The sequence below is a fragment of the Moschus berezovskii genome, chromosome 17, assembly GCF_049115385.1.
Source record: "Moschus berezovskii isolate FMDL1 chromosome 17, NW_MosBer_1.0, whole genome shotgun sequence".
NCBI classification, from domain to species: Eukaryota; Metazoa; Chordata; class Mammalia; order Artiodactyla; family Moschidae; genus Moschus; species Moschus berezovskii.
The window spans coordinates 61,586,409-61,610,928 of NC_142476.1; the positions used below are offsets into that span (position 1 = coordinate 61,586,409).

The 24,520-nt window shown below is 38.7% G+C and overlaps 2 protein-coding genes across 3 annotated transcripts; both read right to left on the bottom strand.

Moving 5' to 3' along the window:
• Positions 1–1,353: 1,353 nt before the first annotated feature.
• Positions 1,354–24,511, bottom strand: TFB2M (transcription factor B2, mitochondrial). 2 transcript variants are annotated; one of them, XM_055419740.2, is made up of 8 exons: positions 24,081–24,511; positions 23,194–23,282; positions 13,833–13,986; positions 13,354–13,502; positions 11,248–11,337; positions 5,876–5,938; positions 3,264–3,415; positions 1,354–2,080 (listed from the first exon to the last, which is right to left on the bottom strand). In XM_055419740.2, exons 1-8 carry the CDS (start codon positions 24,370–24,372, stop codon positions 1,903–1,905), a joined length of 1,167 nt encoding a protein of 388 aa, XP_055275715.1. In that variant the 5' UTR covers positions 24,373–24,511; the 3' UTR covers positions 1,354–1,902. The 2 variants fall into 2 exon arrangements, with proteins under 2 accessions (XP_055275715.1, XP_055275716.1); XM_055419741.2 differs by lacking the exon at positions 11,248–11,337.
• LOC148775176 (SS18-like protein 2) lies at positions 18,948–19,778 on the bottom strand. The gene has a single exon (XM_088845509.1). It carries the CDS (start codon positions 19,634–19,636, stop codon positions 19,403–19,405), a length of 234 nt encoding a protein of 77 aa, XP_088701635.1. The 5' UTR covers positions 19,637–19,778; the 3' UTR covers positions 18,948–19,402.
• Positions 24,512–24,520: the final 9 nt, after the last annotated feature.

Below are 24,520 nucleotides of genomic sequence, written 5' to 3' on the forward strand. Positions count from 1 at the left end.
GTTCATGGGGTCACAAAGAGTCAAACACAACTTAGCAACTGAACAACCTATTTAAATGTATCCTCTTAAAAAAAAATAAACTTAAGAACCATAGGGACCCATCCTACACTTCGACTCCCTTTTCTTCATACAGCCAAATTTATCATAAAGTACACACTCCCACCATCAGGGTTCTGGTTCCGCCACTTATTTGAAACTGGCCTAACTGGTAATTACATTGGTTGTAAATTTTTAGTTAACTGACCTCTCCAGAGGCTTTGGTTACTATTGACTCCCCTGTGTTTTTACTGTGCAACAAGGCTAACTTTAATTCAAAATTCTTGGGGCACCTGTTACCATGAGCAACTATCCCCACATATTAAGTTTCATTAATTACTTTATCTTTTAGTGAATAGGTAATTGTTAACTTCTTTTCTTAAACTCTGTATTATATCAACATTTACCACTACCACTCCTGCTGCTGTAAGTCACTTCAGTCGTGTCTGACTCTGTGACCCCATGGATTGTAGCCTGCCAGGCTCCTCTGTCCACAGAATTCTCCAGGCAAGAATACTGAAGTGGGTTACCATGCCCTCCTCCAGGCATGTTCCCGACTCAGGGCCTGAACCCACATCTCTTACATCTCCTGCATTGGCAGGCAGGTTCTTTACCACTAATGCCACCTAGGAATCCCCACTACTCCTGACAATAACCCTGATAAATGCCACTATTACTCATTAAGAAACCAAGGCCTTAGAAGAATCTATGGTGAAATAAATGTTTTAAAAAGATTAATATAGCAGTAATAAACAAGATGTAATGAAAATGAGAGAGAAGTAGTTAAGTTTCAGGAGAAATTTAGACATAAAGCATAGGACTGAGAAGGAAGACTGAAAGACATTATGAAGATCAGGTAGATCATGGAATAGCAGGATAGGAATTACAAGAGAAAAAAGGATGCAGAGTTTCTAGCTGGACTGAAATGTAAACCAAGGACAACAGCAGGAAATTCAGGAAGAAATGGTTTTGCTAAGTATTATTACTAATGTGCCTTACAATGAGTTACTAATAATATATCTTAGGTATTATGAAGTGTTATATATAACACCAAAGAAATCTAACAGAGATTAGATATGCCTCAGTAAAATCTAGAAGCTTCTTCAAAGAGCTAAGAAAACAGATATTCTTAATTCCATTCAGGTTTATGTAAAAGTCTTAACTTTGGATGTTCTTGACAGAACAAAAATGAATGAAACTTTTGAAATACAGACTGAATGACTCACTGAAGTACACTGACTATACAAGACAGAATTTAAAGTGAATAAGTCAGGGTCAGTTTTATGTCTGAACAGATAGAAACAAAAAGTCACAAAATTCTATTACTTAAAATATTTTAATTTCTAAAAAGGTTTAAACCATATTAAAATTTAAATAACTGTACAGTACTTGATAATACATTTCAATAAACTGAAAAGTTAAACAAACCAATTAAGCCAGTTTACTTTCCATGTTTATTTACACTCTTCTGCTCCCCCAGGAGGATATAAAAATCAACAGCGAAAATGGAAAATTTAAATACAGCGTACAATATAAGGCCAAAAGAATTTTTAAAACTAAATTTCATCTAGTAATACCCTATAACTACCAGAATGCTTACAACAGGAATTTAAAACAAAACAAATCCAATTTGATTAAATCTACAATTAACAGACGTTTTCGTTTCATTCATTTGAATAAAATAGCAACAACTGTTTTATCCAATACACCATTATCAGTGGCAGAAGAAATAATCTGCCTAGTTGTGCAAACAAGAACAGTTATCTTCTGAAGGATGTGAGCTTTTCAAACTCAGTTCTTTTTCATTTGTGTTGTAATTTTCAAAATAATAAACAGCTCCCATTAATGTCTTAGCAGTCCACTTCACTATGCGAGTGTATCCTCCATGAATCCATCATATAGCCACTTACAGGTATCATCTTTCGAACATTCTATGGTTTCAAAAAGGCGCTGAAAGTCTTCAGGGTACATATCTATTACTCTCACATCTTTATGTTTTTTTATTTGCTTCAATATATGCACTGCATCAATTGGACTCAATGAACTGCAAAATAAATACAAAGTAAATGTGCTTAATTCTTTTTCGTAACAAAACTGGCAGTGAATGCTGACAGAGGTGGTTTCTAAGTCCAATTTTAAATGTCTAACAATATATGTAAATTAATCTTATTCAGTTTAAGAGTCTGCACATTATAAATAGCTTTAACTATGCCTATTCCTAAAGTTTCATGGCTTGCCTGCAATGAAAAGAGCAGATATAGGCTTTAACATGTTCTAATCGATTCTTAAGCAAAACACTGGTTTAACATTTGTCCTTCAAAAAAATTCTTCTGCCCAACTGTTCCATCTTTTAACTCTCTCAGAAAAAAAATTATTAACTCCATTTAGGTTTATGTAGAAGTTCAGTAAGTATACAAATGGCAGAAACTACTGTCTGTTTTCAAAGAGGAAATAATTTTTCACATTTTTGTGTAAATATTACTGTGAATAAATTAGAAGCAGATAATAAACTTATAATTTATAATTATAAATTATAAATAAGCACTGCCTTATTCTGTATTGCTCCAGCGAGAAACCACCAGTGAGTCTCTGACAATAACAAGTAAACAACTACAGCAAAACATTTTGGTGGAAAATATTTTCGATACTTTTCTGACTGTGAATGGAATGCTGGTCACAGGTATAAACATCCTTGCAGTTCACAGGCTCTCCAAAGCTTTAGGCAGAAATATAGAGTCTGACCCACAGTAGGAGGACTAGGGTGGTATAATGATTTGTGCCTTCTTTGGTTAGGAAACAGAACCACCAAGGACAGGCAATGACGAGAGGTAGATGGTGGGTATGCCACCACTAATGCCAGTGGCAAAGAGCCAGTTCCTCATGCAGGTTAACCTCGACAAAGATAAAACAGATTTTAAGCATCCCTAGTTGTTTTTTCAAAGAAGGGGAAAAAAAATTAAGCTCAGGACTGCTTAATTGGAAAATTAAGAAAATTAATTGGAAAATTAATTTCCTTAATTGGAAAATTATGTGGAAAATATATTTTCCTCAAAATATGTACCAGCGAAAAGGAAGTATTTTGAAGCAATATTAATGGATGAGTGAAAACATGGCCCCTCACTGTTAATGAAGCCATAAAAGATATAAAAAACAAAGCTCTTAACATGAAAGCACAATTCTCACATTAAGTTGCTACTTTTGTATTTGCTTGTATAATTCTTACTTACGGTAAATGGTCTATTAGCTTCGCATTGCGTTTCATAAAACATTGCCTTAACATGTGAAAAAATACGTCATAGTTAAAAGGTGTTAAGGTTCCTGTAAATAAATTTCTATGAGGAGTCAACTGAATAAAACACAGGTTTTGTTCTAATGATTCCTGCAGAGAAAGGAAAATAAAACGTATTAGTCATAAAATATTGCCCATGAAAGACACTGTTCACTGATGCATTCAATTTACCTTTTGGAAGAGAGAATCATCATAGACCCTGAGTGTCTCTATAGCTTATTTTTGGATATGCCTATAAAGCAAGGCCCCAGTTGCTCTTAACCTGGGCTCTTCTCCTGGGGGATAAGACAATGCCCCTACAAGACAAAATGTTTGCTATAAAAGGGATGGACACCCCTAGCTCTGTGTTCCTCAGATGCAAGGCAAACCCACTGCATGCACACCACTCAACCAAGCAATTTCACATTTTTCCAAGGGACACAGGGGTATGTGTCTCTGGCCAGCACTACGAAACAGTAACAGCTTATTAACTTGTAAGCAGGGGAAAATGAAATCCTAAGTGTGACACTAATATATACTGAGTCTCTTCTGTATTTGAGGCATAACAACAAATACTAAACATAAAAAAATTATTGCCTTATAATTTTTATTTGGATTTAAAAAAATTTAGGGTTAGCAAGCATAGCCTGCCTGTTTATGTATGCTACGGAACTACAAATGGTTTTTACATATATAAAGGATTCTTAGAAAACAAACAATAACGACAAACAGACAAAGGATGTGTGATAGACTGTCTGTGGCCTGCAATGCATAAAATATTTACTCTCTTTTACACAAAAGGTTTGCCAACCTGCTCTAGTATACAGTGTTACACAGATTAAAATAAAAACTGTATATGGCTTGATGTAATGTTAAGCTGTTTCTCCCCGCTAAAATTAATTCCTCAGAGCAGAGACAGCCTTCTGTTTGAGTTCTTAGGAAATCTCACATATTAGCTAGTTATCTCTTATTTAGGCTGCCCAGGTGGCTCAGTGGTAAAGAATCCATCTGTCAAGCAGGAGACATGGGTTTGATCCCTTGGTCTGGAAAATCGCCCAGAGAAGGAAACAGCAACCCACTCTAGTATTCTTGCCTGGGAAATCCCATGGACAGAGGAGCCTGGCAGGCCACAGTCCATGGAGTCGCAAGAGTCAGACATGACTCAGCAACTAAACAATTCCTTTCTTTATATATATATTTAAAAAAATGTATACATACACATATGTAAACAAAAATACTACTTGTGGAAGACATGATGGCCAAAAAAGAAAATTTCAATCAGCTTTGGTTTCTACTTTTGAATTCTTGTAGCTGAAGAAGTTAATAAAAAAGCAAGGCAGTAAAATTTAAAAATATTTAGCAATTATTAACTAGGGAGGGGAATAACCTTACAATTGAAAGCATTGTTAACAAATTTTTTGAAGGTGACTTTAAAAAGCACCTTGTATATAGATCTGGAGTTACAGATATTGGTTCATTTGATAAATATAGAAGGAAAAAAAAACTTCCCTGATGTCAACGAATGACTGTTTCTATTTAATAGCTTAAGAAAAAATTTCCAGGAACAACACAAAAACATGGCTTCAAAAAAGTAGAAACCTCAAACCATGTGGATAATGAAGATCATCTGCTTTAGAAAATCTGTTAAATATCTAAAAGTGTTTCTTAACAATTATGAACACCCCAACATCAAAGACACATGTGAAATATCTGAACAAAAATTTCTCATAAAACTTAACATTTGGGTTATTTCATCTTCATCTCTAAAAGTTTAAACAATTATGTTAGCCAAAAAAATATTTTACCTTTTGACACTCTCAATGAGAAAATGAGAAAGTGTATTAAATGTATAGGAGTTATTCATTTTCAGGTGATATGGATAAATAACTAGTGGTGCCAAGCCAAAATGTACTCCTATTTTGTACTCCTAAATTATGTTTATAGACAGGGAAATACAACTAAAATTACAATGATCGCTGGTTACTCTGAAATCAGGATTATTTAAAAATTGAAAATTTTCCTTTTTTCCTTTTGTGGCAAGAGTGAGAAAAAAAACAAAGTAGGAAGCGATTGGGAACATCAGACTGAGCTAATACACTGAGAATAAGGCATCGTTAGCATTTAATACCAAAGTGGAACTTCTGAATAAGTCCAAAAATTGTTATAAGTAGCTCTATATAATCTAAATGGAGGATCACTTTATAACATCATCACTTTGATTTGTTATAAAGGGAAAAAATAAAATATTGTTTTTAGTTTATCAAATTAGATGAATATTAAAATAACCGTATTTTCCAAATTTGAGATGTATCTTCATTTCAAAAATTAAAAAGACAGAATCTGGGTTTAAGCCTATTATTATGCTGGCATTCACTGTATAAATAGCTGAAAAATACAACTCTTTTCCAAAATAATTTGAGTATATATTAAAAGCAACAAGATATATTTTTAAAAGTTCTAGATATTCTAAAATTTAAAATTTCAGTAAATACAGAATACCAGTTAATGCAAAAGAAAACAAAGTATGTTACATTTAGAGGAAGAAAGGAAAAGGTATTCATTCATTCTTACCCTATGCCTTTGTTTTTCCAGCTGTCCCTTTACGGTATACATATCAAATGATGAGGAAGGCTCCTTGAGGGAAGATAAATTTTAAAAAAATTTCTTTCATTTCTTTTTGGACAAAGTGCCACACATCATTACTGCCTTAAAAAATGTCTTGCCTACACAGCATAATGAATTAAAGTCTAACTGAATTTAAGAAAAATATGTGACAGTTCAATCATACACATTTTTCTTCTCTTTTTTTTTTAGACAAAAGGAGGGTCAAAGGTCTATCCCAATACTGGTAACTCTATTAGTTGCTTAGATAAACACGGTTGCCCTTAATATAACTATTCTTAAGTTAGCAAGCATTTCTCTATTATAGACACAATCAGTTTAGGGGCTATCAGATCAATACTGAGGATGTTTCTGTTCTACTTTAGTGGAAAAGTCACTGATATGAATATGCTGGGACATGTAAGGAGACAAACTATGTCAATTTTTAAAAGAATCATTACTTCTTTGTATCTAACTTTGGTACAAACGATTAAGATGACCCAACTGAAAACCTGTGTGTGCGTATGTATGTGTGTGTGTATCTATATACCCACGAATTTATTTAATATGTGTATATACATTAAACACATAGGTGGCTTCCCTGGTGGCCAGGATGGTAGAGAATCAGCCTGCAATGCAGGAGACCTGGGTTCGAGTCCTGGGTCAGGAAAATCCCCTGGAGAAGGAAATGGCAACCAACTCCAGTATTCTTGCCTGGAGAATTCCATGGACAGAGGAGCCTGGCAGGCTTCATGGGGTTGCAAAGAGTGGGACACGATTGATCAACTTTCACTTTCATACACACACACACATTTAATTCCAAAAGAACAGGATTTTACACACACTTAAAAGACTAAAACATAATATTGGGTGTAAGGTTTGAAAGGCTACTGTCAAAAATGATAATTTATTACTAATTGCAGTTGCTGCTGACACAGAATGAAAAATGCAATTGTTGCCTATCTGTGAAATTCCTAGCAGTTTCACGAATGTCAACAAGAGGAGGAAGGCAGAGCAACAGCAGTAGCAGTGGGCAGTGCACAGCATACTCCCACACCTGGTCTATCTGCAGTAGTTTAGGGCTCTGCAGTGGACACAGCAATGGCAACCCACTCCAGAACTCCTGCCTGGAAAATCCCATGGACGGGGAGCCTGGTAGGATGCAGTCCATGGGGTCGCTAAGAGTTGGGCACGACTGAGAGACTTCAGGTTCACTTTTCACTTTCTTGCTTTGGAGAAGGAAATGGCAACCCACCACAGTGTTCTTGCCTGGAGAATCCCAGGGATGGGGGAGCCTGATGGGCTGCAGTATGGGGTCGCATAGAGTCGGACACGACTGAAGCAACTTAGCAGCAGCAGCAGGAGCAGGCACCTTATTTCTGAGGAGACCTCATTTCTATTTACCAAACCCACAGGAGAAGAACACCTACAAGACCTTGGGAACCGGGTTTAACAATGAACCTTCCAGTAGCAGACATTAATGTAATGAAAAATTGTTTAAAATGCTGGGTCTGGAATAACTTGTTCTTTCGGGAGGTTCAGTTCAGTTCAGTCACTCAGTCGTGTCCGACTCTTTGCAACACCATGAATCACAGCATGCCAAGCCTCCCTGTCCATCACCAACTCCTGGAGTTCACTCAAACTCATGTCCATCGAGTCGGTGATGGCATCCAGCCATCTGTCGTCCCCTTCTCCTCCTGCCCCCAATCCCTCCCAGCTTCAGAGTCTTTTCCAATGAGTCAACTCTTCACATGAGGTGGCCAAAGTATTGGAGTTTCAGCTTCAGCATCAGTCCTTCCAACAAACACCCAGGACTGATCTCCTTTAGGATGGACTGGTTGGATCTCCTTGCAGTATAAGGGACTCTCAAGAGTCTTCTCCAACACCACAGTTCAAAAGCATCGATTCTTCGGCGATCAGCTTTCTTCAGTCCAACTCTCACATCCATACAAGACCATGGGAAAAACCATAGCCTTGACTAGACGGTCCTCTGTTGACAAAGTAATGTCTCTGCTTTTTAATATGCTATCTAGGTTGGTCATAACTTTCCTTCCAAGGAGTAAATGTCTTTTAATTTCATGGCTGCAATCACCATCTGCAGTGATCTTGGAGCCCCCAAAAATAAAGTCTGACACTGTTTCCACTGTTTCCCCATCGATTTCCCATGAAGTGACGGGACCAAATGCCATGATCTTAGTTTACTGAATGTTGAGCTTTAAGCCAACTTTTTCACTCTCCTCTTTCATGTCATCAAGAGGCTTTTAGTTCCTCTTCAGTTTCTGCCATAAGGGTGGTGTCATCTGCATATCTGAGGTTATTGGTATTTTTCCCGGCAATCTTATTTCCAGCTTGTGCTTCTTCCAGCCCAGCGGTTCTCATAATGTACTCTAAGTTAAATAAGCAGGGTGACTATATACAGCCTTGACATACTCCTTTTCCTATTTGGAACCAGTCTGTTGTTCCATGTCCAGTTCTAACTATTGCTTCCTGACCTGCACACAGGTTTCTCAAGAGGCAGGTCAGGTGGTCTGGTATTCCCATCTCTTCCAGAATGTTCCACAGTTTATTGTGATCCACACAGTCAAAGGCTTTGGCATAGTCAATGAAGCAGAAATAGATGTTTTTCTGGAACTCTCTTGCTTTCTCCATGAGCCAGTGAATGTTGGCAAGTTGATCTTTGGTTCCTCTGCCTTTTCTAAAACCAGTTTAACATCTGGAAGTTCACAGTTCACATATTGCTAAAGCCTGGCTTGGAGAATTTTGACCATTACTTTACTAGCGTGTGAGATGAGTGCAATTGTGCGGTTGTTTGAGCATTCTTTGGCATCGCATTTCTTTGGGATTGGAATAAAAACTGACCTTTTCCAGTCCTGTGGCCACTGCTGAGTTTTCCAGATTTGCTGGCATATTGAGTGCAGCACTTTCACAGCATCATCTTTAAGAATTTGAAATAGCTCAACTGGAATTCCATCACCTCACTACCTTTGTTCATAGCGATGCTAAGGCCCACTTGACTTCACATTCCAGGATGTCTGGCTCTAGGTGAGTGATCACACCATCATGATTATCTTGGTCGTGAAGATCTTTTTTGTACAGTTCTTCTGTGTATTCTTGCCACCTCTGCTTAATCTCTTCTGCTTCTGTTAGGTCCATACCATTTCTGTCCTTTATTGAGCCCATCTTTGCATGAAATGTTCCCTTGGTATCTCTAATTTTCTTGAAGAGATCTCTAGTCTTTCCCATTGTTTTTTTCCTCTATTTCTTTGCATTGATTGCTGAGGAAGGCTTTCTTATCTCTCCTTGCTATTCTTTGGAACTCTGCATTCAGATGCTTATATCTTTCCTTTTCTCCTTTGCTTTTTGCTTCTCTTCTTTTCACAGCTATTTGTAAGGCCTCCCCAGACAGCCATTTTGCCTTTTTGCATTTCTTTTCCTTGGGGATGGTCTTGATCCCTGTCTCCTGTACAATGTCACGAACCTCTATCCATAGTTCATCAGGAACTCTATCAGATCTAATCCCTTGAATCTGTCAGTTCCACTGTATAATCATAAGGGATTTGATTTAGGTCATACCTGAATGGTCTAATGGTTTTCCCTACTTTCTTCAATTTAAGTCTGAATTTGGCAATAAAGAGTTCATGATCTGAGCCACAGTCAGCTCCTGGTCTTGTTTTTGCTAATTGTATACAGCTTCTCCATCTTTGGCTGCAAAGAATATAATCAATCTGATTTCGGTGTTGACCATCTGGTGATGTCCCTGTGTAGAGTCTTCTCTTGTGTTGTTGGAAGAGGGTGTTTGCTATGACCAGTGCGTTCTCTTGGCAAAACTCTATTAGCCTTTGCCCTGCTTCATTCCATGCTCCAAGGCCAAATTTGCCTGTTACCCCAGGTGTTTCTTGACTTCCTACTTTTGCATTTCAGTCCCCTATAACTAAAAGGACATCTTTTCTGGGTGTTACTTCTAAAAGGTCTTATAGGTCTTCTGGAGGTTAATAAATGGCAAAGTCAACATAGGGCTTTTGAAAGTAAATAGTGTAAAAAAATAAAACTATCATGAAAGCGGAAGTCCTCTGAGGGCCTCTATGAAGAAACTAAACAAAAGTCAGGCGGAGAGAAGAGCTGAGATGAAAAGCCAACAGAATGAGAAGAGATGAGTGGGGTTAAGACAGGATTTTAGGGAAACCAGGAACTACAGCACCAAGATGCATGATATGGTATGGGCAGAAGGCAGGGTCAGTGCCATGAAGGTCAAAGGCGAGAAAGGTTTCTGGGAATACAGGAAAAGGATGAGACTATGATAGAAACAAGACAAGGTTCAGGGAGATCCAAACTAAGAAGCTGGTACGTTCTGGAGGGAAAAACCAGAATCAGAACAAAAGCTAAAATCAAATGAGATTACATTCTAACGACCAAGTATGTACTGAAGATCTTAATGTGGTCCTGGACAAAAGCAATGAAGAGACTACATAGAGAAACACTGTACACGACTTTAAAATTAAACAAATATATCTCTGGAAGAACAAGGGTTCATAAAATATTCACAAATATATTCCTTCTAACAATAACTTGATGGATAATCTACCATAATAAAAAACAGAATGGGTAAATTATGCTATGAAAGAAATGGTATTATCATTTTTTTCTTATATTTTAGGCCTCTATTAAAAATGGCAGACACACACACACACACAAAATGGTAGCCACAAGTCATATGTAGCTCCTTTTTTTAAATTATTTATTTTACTTTACAATATTGTAGTGGTTTTGCCATACATTGACTTGAATCCGCCATGAGTGTACATGTGTTCCCCATCCTGAACCCCCCTCCTGAACACATAAAACGTGTCCAGTCTGAATTGGTTTTAAGTGTAAAATATACACTGGATTTTTAGTACACAAAGAATAATATAAATTATATAATAACCTTTTTTTACTTTTCATAACATTACTGTTTAAAAATGTAAAATTACATATGTGGCTTGTATTATGTCTCTATTAGATAGCTCTGATCTTGCCTAAGGAAATAAACTAAAAAGGAGAATGCTCTATAATGAGGTATTAAATAGCCATTAAAAACAAGAAAAATGTTTAGCTAGAAGGAAAAAAAATTTTGTAATTAACTATTAGCTATCAAATTTTTAAAAAAGGTAAAATCTCCACTGTAAAAGAACAAAAACTTTTACAATGAAATACATACTTGTGACACAAAACATCACCACAGTGCTCTATTATCTTAAATACTTAGGAAAAAACTAATTTTCCTTCATTTACTGGTTACAGAAATGCAACCTCTTTGAAAAACAATGAAGTTCTTTGTTGAAATTTAGAAGGATTTTACTCACCGTACACAGGACCTTAATCCCACAAGCTGTTTGACCGAGCACACTTAATGATTGATACAAGCCTGGAGTTTGGGGATTTGCCATTAGTTTCTAGTATAAGGAAAATACACCAAAATCAACTGTCAGATCTTAGTAGTATCTAGAAATAGTAATAGTAATATCTTAATAGTGTCTAGAAATGAAAGAAAATTAGAATTAAATGCAAAATCTTAACCATTTCAAGTAAAAGTCTCCCTAAACTTTCACACTGAAATATATCATCATGTACATTTAACATAAGAGCCTGATGGGCTACATATGGACTTATTGTAGTCCACTAGGCTACACTGTGCATGGAATTATCCTGGCAAGAACACTGGAGTGGGTTGACATTTCCTACTCCAGGGGATGTTCCTGACCCAGGGATTGAATTCGGGTCTCCTGTGGCTCTTGCACTGGCAGGTGGATTCTTCACCACTGAGCCATCTGTGAAGTTCTCTTTCCAGGGACAGTCACCATTTACTTACTATTTGGATCTGGGTGAGTAAATCATCTTTTGATATCTAGCCCCTGGTCCCCCACAATCCACATCCCAATCTGTAGCTCTTAAACAAATAAGCATTTCCAGTTATCTTGGATTAAAACAGGAATAACATGAAGCATTCTGAGCAGCAAAGAAACATAACTTTCAAGGACTATAGGAGGCCCTCAGATTTCAGAGAATAAAAAGTCTACAACTGTATGTTCACTACAGCATCATTCACAACATCCAAGAGAGAAACATAATCTAAGTGCCCACTGATAGTTTAATGAGTAAAGAAGATGAATAAAGATGGATATGTTCTTTAAAAATATGTATGTATATATAGACACACATACATATATTACATAGAGACACACAAAATTTAACTCAGCATTAAAAAAGAATATCTCTTGTCATTTTTTACAACAGAGGAGCATCTACAGAGTATTAAGCTATGTCAAATAAGTCAGGCAGAGAAAGACAAATACTGTATAATTTTATTCACATGTGGAATCTAAAAAACAGATAACAGAACAGAAACAGAATTACAGATAGAACGGAAGGTTGCCAGAGGTGAGGGGGTGTGGGAATAAATTAAATAGGTAAAAGAAATTAGCAGGCACACGCTCTCAGTTACAAAATAAATGAATCAGAGGGATGAAAGGTATAGTCTGGGAAATACAGTCAATAATAATGCATCTCTGTGATGACAGATGCTAACTAGACTTATCATGGTGATCATTTTCTAATACATAGACATTTTAAATCGCCATGTTATATATCAGGAACTAACGTAGTGTTTAGATCAATTATACTTCAAGAAACAAATTAATACACCCTAAGAGTTCTCTTCACAAGGAAAAGTATTTTTTTTAATTTCTATCTGTATGAGATGATGGATGCTTACCAAACTTATTATGACAATCATTTCATTATGTATGTAAGTCAAAACATTATACTATATACCTTAAACTTATACAGTGCTACATGTCAATGATATCCATTGATAAAAATGGATAAACGAAAGATGGTGGGGTGGTGTAAATATACAATGGAGTTATTATTCAGCCTTAACAAGGAATGACATTCTGACACATGCTTCAATTTGGATGAACCCTAAAAGGACAGTACGGTAAGTGAAATAAGCCAGACACAAAGTGGAATACTGTATGATTCCATTTACATGAGGAACACACACTAGTCAAATTCACAGAGGCAGAAAATAAAACAATGGTTACTGGGGGTCCAGGAGATGGGGGAAGGGGAATTAGTTGCTTAGTAAGTACACAGTTTTAGAATGGAATGATGAAAAAGTTCTGTGAAGAGATGGATGCTAGTAACAGCTGTACCACACATGAATGTACTTACTGCCATGCAACTATACACTTAAAAACAGTTACAATGGTAAACTTTAGTTATGTATATTTTATCAGACAAAAAATCTTTTAAAAAATAAAGCAGTGCTCTACAGAAATTTAAAAACAACCTCGGTACGCTCAAGTGTCATGAGCCCAAATTAAAATCATGCAGATTAAGACTAATCTGATAAAAATCACAGAACTCTTTCAAAACAAAAAACTAATCAGGTACTTGTAACAACCTACCCGGCATTCCTTTTCAGAAATAAACAAATTTAGTTCTGCTCGTCCATACTTATATACAGAAGAACAGGAATACAGGTCATGTAAAATTTTCCAAAGTGTGTTTCTCTCAGTTTTAACTGGTAAGATCCCAACTACTTTTAAAGGGAAACCTGTTAAGAATACAAGCAAAAGTACTTAAATAAATTAACATTTTTTTCCTATGAGTATACTTTACTGAGTCAAATTAGGTTAACAAACTATATTATTTTAAAAATACTTCAATGAAAACTAAGCCTTAGCATCATTCTGTGATCTAGAACTTAGCCCCTACAAAACTGCTCTGATTGAATCAAGGTGAGGGAAAAGCCATAATCAATTTAAGAGCAACCGCCCATAAACTGTATCATGTAAATATTTACACAAATCTCAACAAACCTGGTATATTGCTAAAGAAAGCTGACAAACTGTAAGATACTTCTCTACTGAAAGACAAAAATTACCTTTTTTCCAAGGATGTGCTTTCACTCCCAAATATTGAAAAAGCATATCTGAAGTCATAACGGGAGGTGTCACTGTGCCACGATTTCTAGGGTCCAGTTTAAAGAAGTCACAATAGATCACTTCTAGTCTTCCATTCACACTGTCTCCTAAGGACTAGAGAGAGACAGAGAGAACCTGTTTAGAAATTTTAGTGTTTAAAAACGGGAAGATGTTTTATAACAACAACAACAAAAAAAAAAACAATGAAAATATTAAAGTGAAAGATAGATTTAAGAGAATATTTCTAGATAGATTCAAGAGAGTATTCCTTTTTTTCCCAGAACAGTTGAGTCAGTTCTTCACCAAACAAACATGGCTCATTCTGTAGGTCACTCTCTAGTTTCCCCTTAATTTTTCCTTTACTTTTCCTAAACTCAGACAGAGCCAGCAACAGAAGGAAAGCTCTTTGTCTGGAAGACATAAACTATACCTCAATCTTTCTGCTGCTAAGTCACTTCAGTCATGTCTGACTCTGTGCGACCCCAGAGATGGCAGCCTACCAGGCTCCCCCGTCCCTGGGATTCTCCAGGCACTAACACTGAAGTGGGTTGCCATTTCCTTCTCCAATGCATGAAAGGGAAAAGGGAAAGTGAAGTCGCTCAGTCGTGTCCGACTCTTAGCGACCCCATGGACTGCAGCCCACCAGGCTCCTCCGTCCATGGGATTTTCCAGGCAAGAGTACTGGAGTGGGGTGCCATTGCCTTCTCCGTCAATCTTTCTACTGCCCATATATTTTTCACCTGGCAGTGCTAGACAACTTACTAGTGAAAGGAAGTATTAGCTACAGACTCTAGAAACAATCAGAAGTTACTAAAAATCAAATAGAAGAAAGCAATGCTTTGATGTGCACACTGAGGTTCTCATGCACAGAAAATTCTACAGGTATTTATCAAGATTTCAGTCAATCTGCAATTTAAAGTTATGAGTTAAAAAAAACAACAGCTAAGCTTTCTTAACTGTTTGAATTCAACCTATAAATATGACTCTATTTCTAAATTTAGTATTTAATGATTACTTTCAAGAGGACCCTTAAAAAAAACCAGTGATAGGGAAAGGAACAGAGACGGGAGTAGAAACAATATATTTTTGGTCACGATAATTTTGAGACACCTGTTACATGACTTAAGTGGAGATGCAGGTAGGAAGTTGTAGACCTGGATACTGAAGTACAGGCTGAAGACATAAATGAGCTGAAATAAGACACAGTTTAGCACAAAACCTTAGGAAGTGGACCTTTGGAAGCATTACTATGAACAAACCAAATGGAGGTGATGGAATTCCAGTTGAGCTATTTCAAATCCTACAAGATGATGCTGTTAAAAGTGCTACACTCAATATGCCAGCAAATTTGGAAAACTCAGCAGTGGCCAAAGGACTGGAAAAGGTCAGTTTTCATTCCAATCCCAAAGGGCAATGCCAAAGAATGTTCAAACCACTGCACAATTGCACTCACTTCACATACTAGCAAGGTAATGCTCAAAATCCTTCAATTGAGGCTTCAACAGTACATGAACCAAGAATTTCCAGACGTTCAAGCTGGATTTAGAAAAGGCAGAGGAACCAGAGATCAAATTGCCAGGATTTGCTGAATCACAGAAAAAGCAAGGATAGTCCAGAAAAACATCTACTTCTGCTTCATTGACTACACTAAACCCTTTGACTGTGTGGATCACAACAAAATATGGAAAATTCTTAAAGAGATGGGAATACCAGACCACCTGGTCTGCCTCTTGAGAAATCTGTATGCAAGTCAGGAAGCAACAGTTACAAGCAGACATGGAACAACAGACTGTTTCCAAATTGGGAAAGGAGTACTTCAGGTCTGTATATTGTCACCCTGCTTATTTAACTTCGATGCAGAGTGTATCATGCAAAACGCTGGTAGGGATGAAGCACAAACTGGGATCAAGATTGCTGGGAGAAATATTAATAACCTCAGATATGCAGATGACACCACCCTTATGGCAGAAAGTGAAGAGGAACTAAAAAGCCTCTTGATGAAAGTGACAGGAGAGTGCATCCAGTCCCATCACTTCATGGCAAACAGATGGGGAAACAATGGAAACAGTGGCAGACTTTATTTTTGTGGGCTCCAAAATCACTGTGGACTATGACTGCATCCATAAATATAAAAGACAACTGCTCCTTGGAAGAAAAACTATGACCAACCTAGACAGCATATTAAAAAGCAGAGACATCACTTTGCTGACAAAATCCGTCTAGTCAAAGCTATCATTTTTGCTGTAGTCATGGACGGATATGAGAATTGGCCCATAAAGAAGGCTGAGCACCGAAGAACTGATGTTTTCGAATTGTGGTACTGGAGAAGACTCTTGAGAGTCCCTTGGACAGCGGGGAGATCAAACCAGTCAATCCTATACGAAATCAACCCTGAATATTCATTGGAAGGACTGATGTTGAAGCTAAAGCTGCAATACTTTGGCCACCTGTTGTGAAGAGCTGACTCAATGGAAAAGCCCCTGATGCTGGGAAAGACTGAGGGCAGGAGGAGAAGAGGGAGAAAGAGGATGAGATGGCTGGATGACATCACTGACTCAATGGACAACAGTTTGATCAAACTCTGGGAGACAGTGAAAGACAGAGGAGCCTGGCGTGCTGCAGTCCATGGGGTCACAGAGAGTTGGACACAACTGAGCGACTGAACCACCACCTCAAAAGATGATGTCTCTCCTACTGAATAAACACAGCTTTTTCTGCAACAACAGTCTTCACAATGCAAATGAGATATAACTCGATTTGTTAAAAAAAAAAACAAAACTAAAGTGTAGTTGACTTACAACAGTTGTGACCATTCATCATTACAGAACACAATTTGCAACATGTGTATCTCTAGCACATCCAAATAGGAAAACAAACTGCTCCTGTTTGAAACATTATTAATGTGGAATCTGAGGAATTTTATCAGGGAAGTGGACTAGGGGAGAGAAGGATTTTAAATTTAGGTAAATATGCTGAGTCAAGCATTAACCTTGAAAATCCTTTTAGCTTTTAGTACAACTGAGAGCCTTTAGGTGACCAGAAGCACTGCTTGCTAAGAGCACCACTTAAGGCCCTGATTTAGGGTTGCAAAAGTTCTATTTAATTACTTCTTTTATTCTGGCATATATATTTGAATTCACATAAAACTTTGAATGGCTCTTCACTTTCAGTTCAGTTCAGTTCATTTGCTCAGTCGTGTTCAACTCTTTGCGACTCCATGGACTGCAGCACAACAGGTCTCCCTGTCCATCACCAACTCACAGCATTTACTCAAATTGATGTCCATTGAGTCAGTGATGCCATCTGTCGGGAGCCAGCGAGGGAAATCCTACCCATGACAAAGGTCAATTGGTGAAGAGGCCTGATGGGCAAAGGCTAATCAGGACTCGAGGAACCCCCTGGACTTACCTGAGCATCTACCCCAAAGAAAACCGGAGTCTGACTGCCTTACTACCTTACGCCTCTTACCAAGTCCTCTAATACTTATGGGGGCTTCCCCCCAACCACCTTTCTCTGAAAACATTAATTCAGAGCTGTAGTTTAAAAGTTCTCCTCGGCTTAATAGGAGTGTTCCAATCCAAGCCCCTCTGACAGCTTTCTAACTTGCATGACAAGTTTGTCCACGCTCTTACAACTACGAATGTGACTGTTCACAGCCTCCCAGCCATGCAAGGAGAGAAAGCCTAATATTCTAAAATACAGGAATTTGTTGAAGAAGTTAAAATCATTAGAATAGTACTAAAAAAGATTTCATTGTTGAATCAATGCTTGCTGCAAAGTTTCCATATTTTCTATCTATTGTATCCTTGGAAATATATTAATCACATATAGAGAAAATAAGTAGTAGCCTTTGATTTAACCACATCAGATCTAAGTTAATAAATTCCTTTCTTGTAGCTCACTACACCCTTGCCTTATAGGAATGTAACTTTGTCATGTGTCTTTGGAGAATAGCACCTGACTTTAGGAAAATCACCTTAAAAGAATATAAGCCTTTTTCTAGCTAACTAACCTTTGGAACGGTAACTCACTCCAGTATTCTTGCCTGGAGAATCCCATGGACGGAGAAGCCCGGTAGGCTATAGTCCACGGGGTCGCACAGAGTCGGACACGACTGAGCGACGGAACGGAACGGAACCTTTGTTAGGAGAGAGGGCCATAAACCGTTAGCAGGCCTCCTGGCCAGAAGATGATGTAAACCACCTAAAACTTTTGTATATCACGAGACACCTGATCCTGATAAGGGTCAAGACTGCTGACCCCGCGTGATTTTGGAGTGACTCTATACCTCCCTTTCTCTATTTTTTATGTGCACAACTTAGGGTATAAAAGCAGCACTGGAAAATAAAGTTTTGGGCCTTGCTCACTGAAGCTTGGTCTCCCCGTGTTGTTCTTTCTCTTTTTCCGTCCTTTTCTTTATTCTCCTTTTTCTGGTTGAGATCCTTGGAGCGCTGGGCCCTCTGAGTTTACTTATCTGCCTGGGCTTCTAAGACCCACTTGAGGGGGTGCCCTGGTGGGGTGCCTCCAGTGATTCGAGAGGGCGCCTGCGGCCTACGTAAACAGAGCAAACCCCGTGCTGGGGTTTTATTGGTTTCCTGCGTAAACCAAGGAATTATCAGCCCCTGTCTCTTTCTCTCTCTCTCTCGCTGATGCCAACACCGTTCATCCTGAGGATACCCTGGGCCATATCGAGGCTGGTCCCCGACAGCCATTCAACCATCTCATCCTGTCTTCCCCTTCTCCCACCTTCAATCTTTCCCAGCATCAGGGTCTTTTCTAGTGAGTCAGTTCTTCGAATCAGGTGGCCAAAGAATTAGAGTTTCAGCTTCAACATCAGTCCTTCTGATAAATATTCAGGACTGATTTCCTTTAGGATGAACTAGTTGGATCTCCTTGCAGTCCAAGGGACTCTGAGTCTTCTCCAACATAGTTCAAAAGCATCAATTCTTTGGCGCTCAGCTTTTTTTATAGCCCAACTGACAAATCCATACATGACTACTGGAAAAACCATAGCTTTGATTAAATGAAGATTTGTTGGCAAAGTAACGTCTCTGTTTTTTAATTTTTTTTTTTTTTTCTGTGGAAAGGCAAGCTTTATTTCAAAGCAACATGAAAAGAGCAGTCAGAGGTCCACAAGCACAAACTGGTAGGAGGGAGAAACAGTTACACGTCCATTTGGCTGTGTCTCGGTGGAAAGTCTCACCAATTCCTGCTGATCGCCCAATACTTGCTCAGTTTCCTCTTCAGGTTGAAACTAAAAAGGTTGACTTGAAGATGCCCATTGTATCTCTGTTATCCAAACACACTTATTTCAGGATGGAGGACACTTGGAGTCAACTTAATTGAGGGAATCCACTTAATTATTAAATATTTAGAGAATATGGTTAAGTTAGTAGCTTTCTTCACATTTTCACATTTTTAAAAGAGCCACAGAGGTTCCATTCACATTCTAAGCAGCTGAGTTGGCAAAAATCCGTTTCATAGGAAATAGATCACATTCAATTACTCCTCACAACAGCCAACTGGAAGACTATTCCATTGGTTTTGAAGCACTGGTTGGGTTGGCATCTGCGATAGTAGCCAAATAAATGAGATTTCTGTGTAACACATGCTGGTACTGGACGCACTCATTCGCTCGGCCTTTGTTCTGATATTCCACGATACAGCGGATCAGCTGGTCATTCTCCTCCAGGAGCCGCTGGATGGTCTCCTGATTGACTTCTGCCTTCCCTCTCAGCCAGTCCGGTACGAAAGCCACCGACATCCCGGGAAGCCAGGGTGGAACTCTGCGTCAGGCCCGGCCGACTCCCTCTCATCTAGACCGGAGCGGAGCTGCAGCTCCAGACGCACTACGGCCGCAGCAGGGACCAAGATAGGCAGGCCTACATTCTCGACGTTGATTGGGTCCTCCCACCTGGACCTCAGGCCCACGCAGGTGAGAACCGCGAGGAAAGTTGAAAGGCGCGCCCCAGCCATGCACCGTCTCTGTTTTTTAATATGCTGTCTAGGTTGGTCATAACTTTTCTTCCAAGGAGTTAAGTGTCTTTTAATCTCTTGGCTGCAGTCACTATCTGCAGTGATTTTGGAGCTCAAAAAGATAAAGTCTGTCACTGTTTCCCCATCTATTTGCCATGAAGTGATGGGACCAGATGCCATGATCTTTGTTTTCTGAATGTTGAGCTTCAAGCCAACTTTTTCACTCTCCTCTTTCACTTTCATCAAGGGGCTCTTTAGTTCTTCACTTTCTGCCATAAGGGTGGTGTCATCTGCATTTATGAGGTTACTGATATTTCTCCTGGCAACTTTTATTCCAGCCTGTGCTTCTCCAGCCCAGTGTTTCTCATGATGGACACTGCATAGGAGTTAAATAAGCAGGGTGACAATATATAGCCTTGATGTACTCCTTTCCCAATTTGGAACCAGTCTGTTGTTCCACGTCCAGTTCTAACTGTTGCTTCCTGACCTGCATACAGATTACCCAAGAGGCAGGTCAGGAGGTTGGAATTCCAATCTCTTAAGAATTTTCCACAATTTGTTGTGATCCACACAGTCAAAGGTTTTTGTATAGTCAATAAAGCAGAAGCAGATGTTTTTCTGGAACCCTCTTGCTTTCTTGATGATCTAGCGGGCGGATGTTGGCAATTTGATCTCTGGTTCCTCTGCCTTTTCTAAATCCAGCTTGAACATTTGGAAGTTCATGGTTCACATACTGTTGAAGCCTGGCTTGGAGAACTTTGAGCATTACTTTACTAGCATGTGAGATGAGTGCAATTGTGCAGTAGTTTGAGCATTCTTTGGCATTGCCTTTGGGATTGGAATGAAAACTTACCTTTTTCAATCCTGTGGCCACTGGTAAGTTTTCCAAATTTGCTGGCATAATGAGTGCAGCAATTTTACCACATCATCTTTTAGGATTTGAAACAGCTCAACTGGAACTCCATCACCTCCACTAGCTTTGTTCATAGTGATGTTTCCTAAGGTCCACTTGACTTCACATTCCAGGATGTCTGGTTCTAGGTAAATGATCACACGATCGTGATTATCTTGGTCATGAAGATCTTTTTTGTACAGTTCTTCTGTGTATTCTTGCCACCTTTTTAATATCTTCTGCTTCTGTTAGGTACATACCATTTCTGTCCTTTAATGTGCCCATCTTTGCATGAAATGTTCCCTTGGTATCTCTAATTTTCTTGCAGAGATCTCTAGTCTTTCCCATTCTATTGTTTTCCTCTATTTCTTTGCATTGATCATTTAGGAAGGCTTTATCTCTTTCTCTGGTACTCTGCATTCAATGGGTATATCTTTCCTTTTCTCCTTTGCTTTTCGCTTCTCTTCTTTTCACAGCTATTTGTAAGGCCTCCTGAGACAACCATTTTGCCTTTCTGAACTTCTTTTTTTTGGGGATGGTCTTGATCACTGCCTCCTGTACAATGTCACGAACCTCCATCCATAGTTCTTCAGGCACTCTATCAGATCTAATCCCTTGCATCTATTTGTCACTTCCACTGTATAGTCATAAGGGATCTGATTTAGGTCATATCTGAATGGTCAAGTGATTTTCCCTACTTTCTTCGATCAAGTCCGAATTTGGCAATAAGGAGTTCATGATCTGAACTCCTGGTCTTGTTCTTGCTGACTCTATAGAGATTATCCCCTTTTGGCTGCACTTTATAATGAGTTAAAGGCTAAGCTCAAGTTATTGCTAAGGGGAAGAGGGAATTGAGAGTTAAGACGTTTAAATTTTGCACTTTATATTAACAGTTTCAGAAACATTTTCAAGGGTAGTCTTACATTCCCTCAAGACATTTTGTGTGTGAAGAATTCTCCAGACCCTAATTATCCTTTTCTCATTGATTCAATTGTTTTGCGACTGTTACTTTGACCTTACGGAAAATTAACCAATGTGTTACAGGATAACTGTAAACAGGACATATTAATGCCATCTGTAGTTCAGTTCACTTCAGTGATTCAAAGGGGTATATCTTTCCTTTTCTCCTTTGCCTTTAGCTTCTCTTCTTTTCTCAGCTATTTGTAAGGCCAGAGACAGCCATTTTGCCTTTTTGCGTTTCTTTTTCTTGGGGATAGTCTTGATCACTGCCTCCTGTACAATGTCATGCCTCCGTTCACAGTTCTTCAGGCACTCTATCAGATCTAATCCCTTGAATTTGTCACTTCCACTGTATAATCATAGGGATTTGATTTAGTTCATACCTGCAATGGTCTAGTGATTTCACCTACTTTCTTCAACTTAAGTTTGAATTTTGCAATAAAGAGTTCATGATCTGAGCCACAGTCAGCTCCCGGTCTTGTTCCTGCTGACTGTACAGAGCTTCTCCATCTTTGGCTGCAAAGAATATTATCAATCTGATTTCAGTATTGACCATCTGGTGATGTCCCTGTGTAGTCTTCTCTTGTGTTGTTGGAAGAGGGTGTTTGCTATGACCAGTGCCCTCTCTTGGCAAAACTCTGAACGTGTAGATTAATCTTCAAAAGTAGGCACCCAACTAAATACCAAAATAAAAGCTATCTAGTTTCTAATTTCCAGATTGAAATTACAGATGGCTTTGTTTACTAACTCACATTCAAGATCTTGAATCTCTGAACAATTTTATGTGTTCTTTTTCTCATCATGTTTTTGGAATTTCAGATTTAACATCAATTAAATAACCTGATTATAATCTTGATTTTTTTCAGTTGTAGAAAAACAACTATCTAATGTGTTGTATCATTTTATTTTCATGAATTGAATCAAATGATTTATAAAAGAAGGAAGGAAAGGAAAGAAAGAAAAAGAGGCTGGCAACGAGGCCAGGAATTTACACTTTACAGTTCACTGAACTTGTTAGCCATACATGATGCTGAATTCACTAAAAAATCCATTTGGATAATACCTTTACTCCATGCAGTTTTATAAGAATACATCAAACTTCTCTTGCCTCTGAGTCTTTAAGTCCGGGGTTAGCATAGTCCCATTAGCAACTAGATTCTAAGCTCCCTTCTAAGCCCCTTTTAAGAAAGAAGAGGCACAGGATAGTCCACTAGTGATGAGGAAACAAGCCTAGAGACACCAGTCATACATTTTGTTCAAAGTCACCCATGTGTAGCAGAGGTAGAATTAGAAAAAAAAAGTTTGAATCCTATCTTTCAGTCATTCAGCAATCATTGATACTCTGTTCTATCCCCTGAGGGTAAGGAGATAATTCATGGCATAGCCTATAAGAGTGATTCTTTAAAAATAATCTGTGTGCTTAATTTTACTTCCCTAAAACACTGGAATGTAGCTGACTGAACAATAAATTATTTTTAAAAACAAAAATATACCTTCAATTCTGGAATAAAATTTTTGTCACTTTCAAGGGCAATCACTCTGGCACCACTTTCAAGCAATGCTCGGGTGAGTACTCCAGGACCTAGCACATTAAAAGAACGAAAAGTTTATTTGCAAAAGAAACACCATAATCTTTTTCAATATTAAAGAAATTAGATGTTTTACCTGTATGATCTAATTTTAATTCTCACAACATCCCCAAAGTAGATATTACACTCCTTATTTACATTTAAGGAAACCGGGGATTAGACAGTCACTTTACTCCAACATCACAACCAGTACGTGGTCCTGCATGGCTCTGAAAGCATTCCATCAAAGAATGAAAAACCTGCGCTCTTAATTACAATGTTCCACTGCCTCTCAAGAACAAAAAAGGTTGCCTCTAGTTTACCACTTACTTATGGATTATCCGGATATTTTAATAGCAAACATATTGTGAAACCTAAACAGCACTTGACTGCTCATGATAGGAAATGGTCTTTAAAAAAATTATTCTTCAGTAACTCTATAAATCTTGTGTTCCCAGCATCCTGCTACGGTCTATGGAAAATGCACTAAAGAGTAAGATGAAAAGTTCTTTTGGGAAGATAGTGAAATCGAAGATCATGTTTTATCAAAATATTTTGTAAAGTGCAAACTGACACAGAAATATGTGAAGTCAGGATTAACACAGGCCATGCTGCTGCTGCTGCTAAGTCACTTCAGTCGTGTCCGACTCTGTGCGACCCCATAGACGGAAGCCCACCAGGCTCCCCCTTCCCTGGGATTCTCCAGGCAAGAACACTGGAGTGGGTTGCCATTTCCATAAAAGTTCCTTAAACGAAGGGGTCATGCTTCCGACAGTACGCAGACGTGAAAATGCAGCCCGCGAGGGACTCACCTGGATTGCACTCCAGGATTAGTTGGCCAGCTTTTCGTTTTCCCCGCAGCATGCGCACCACGGCCTCAGCCACTCTCGGACTGGTTACGTACCGCTTGGTCTCGGAGCGGGACTTGTACAGGCGCGAGGACGATTTCCCAAATCCCACATCGGGCTTCAGTTGCGGATGGAAGTTCTCTGCCGGCACGTCCTTCCACCTCACCACTCCGGAATTCAAAACGCAAAATCGCCCGGCGCGGGTAAAGGCTGAAAGCGTCAGCCGAGAGGGAATTCCTGCCCCTGGGACCCACATTCTCACCCTCTAAGGCCTGTCCCAGGGTCGCCCAGGATCGTTACATTGTCGACGAACTCCATACAGAGTACATCCCACGTGCCACCCAGCCCTACTCCGGGACGAGGCCGGCGGAAGTAAACACTCCACACTGTGCCTGCGAATGACC

Excerpts from the sequence above, each read along its gene's own strand:
- LOC148775176 (XM_088845509.1), bottom strand. The coding sequence starts at position 19,636 with ATGTCGGTGGCTTTCGTACCGGACTGGCTGAGAGGGAAGGCAGAAGTC.
- TFB2M (XM_055419740.2), bottom strand. The coding sequence starts at position 24,372 with ATGTGGGTCCCAGGGGCAGGAATTCCCTCTCGGCTGACGCTTTCAGCC. Across the intron at positions 13,503-13,832 it reads AGCACATCCTTGGAAAAAAG|GTTTCCCTTTAAAAGTAGTT; the intron begins GTAATTTTTGTC and ends TATTCTTAACAG. Across the intron at positions 3,416-5,875 it reads TGGAAAAACAAAGGCATAGG|GAATCATTAGAACAAAACCT; the intron begins GTAAGAATGAAT and ends CTTTCTCTGCAG.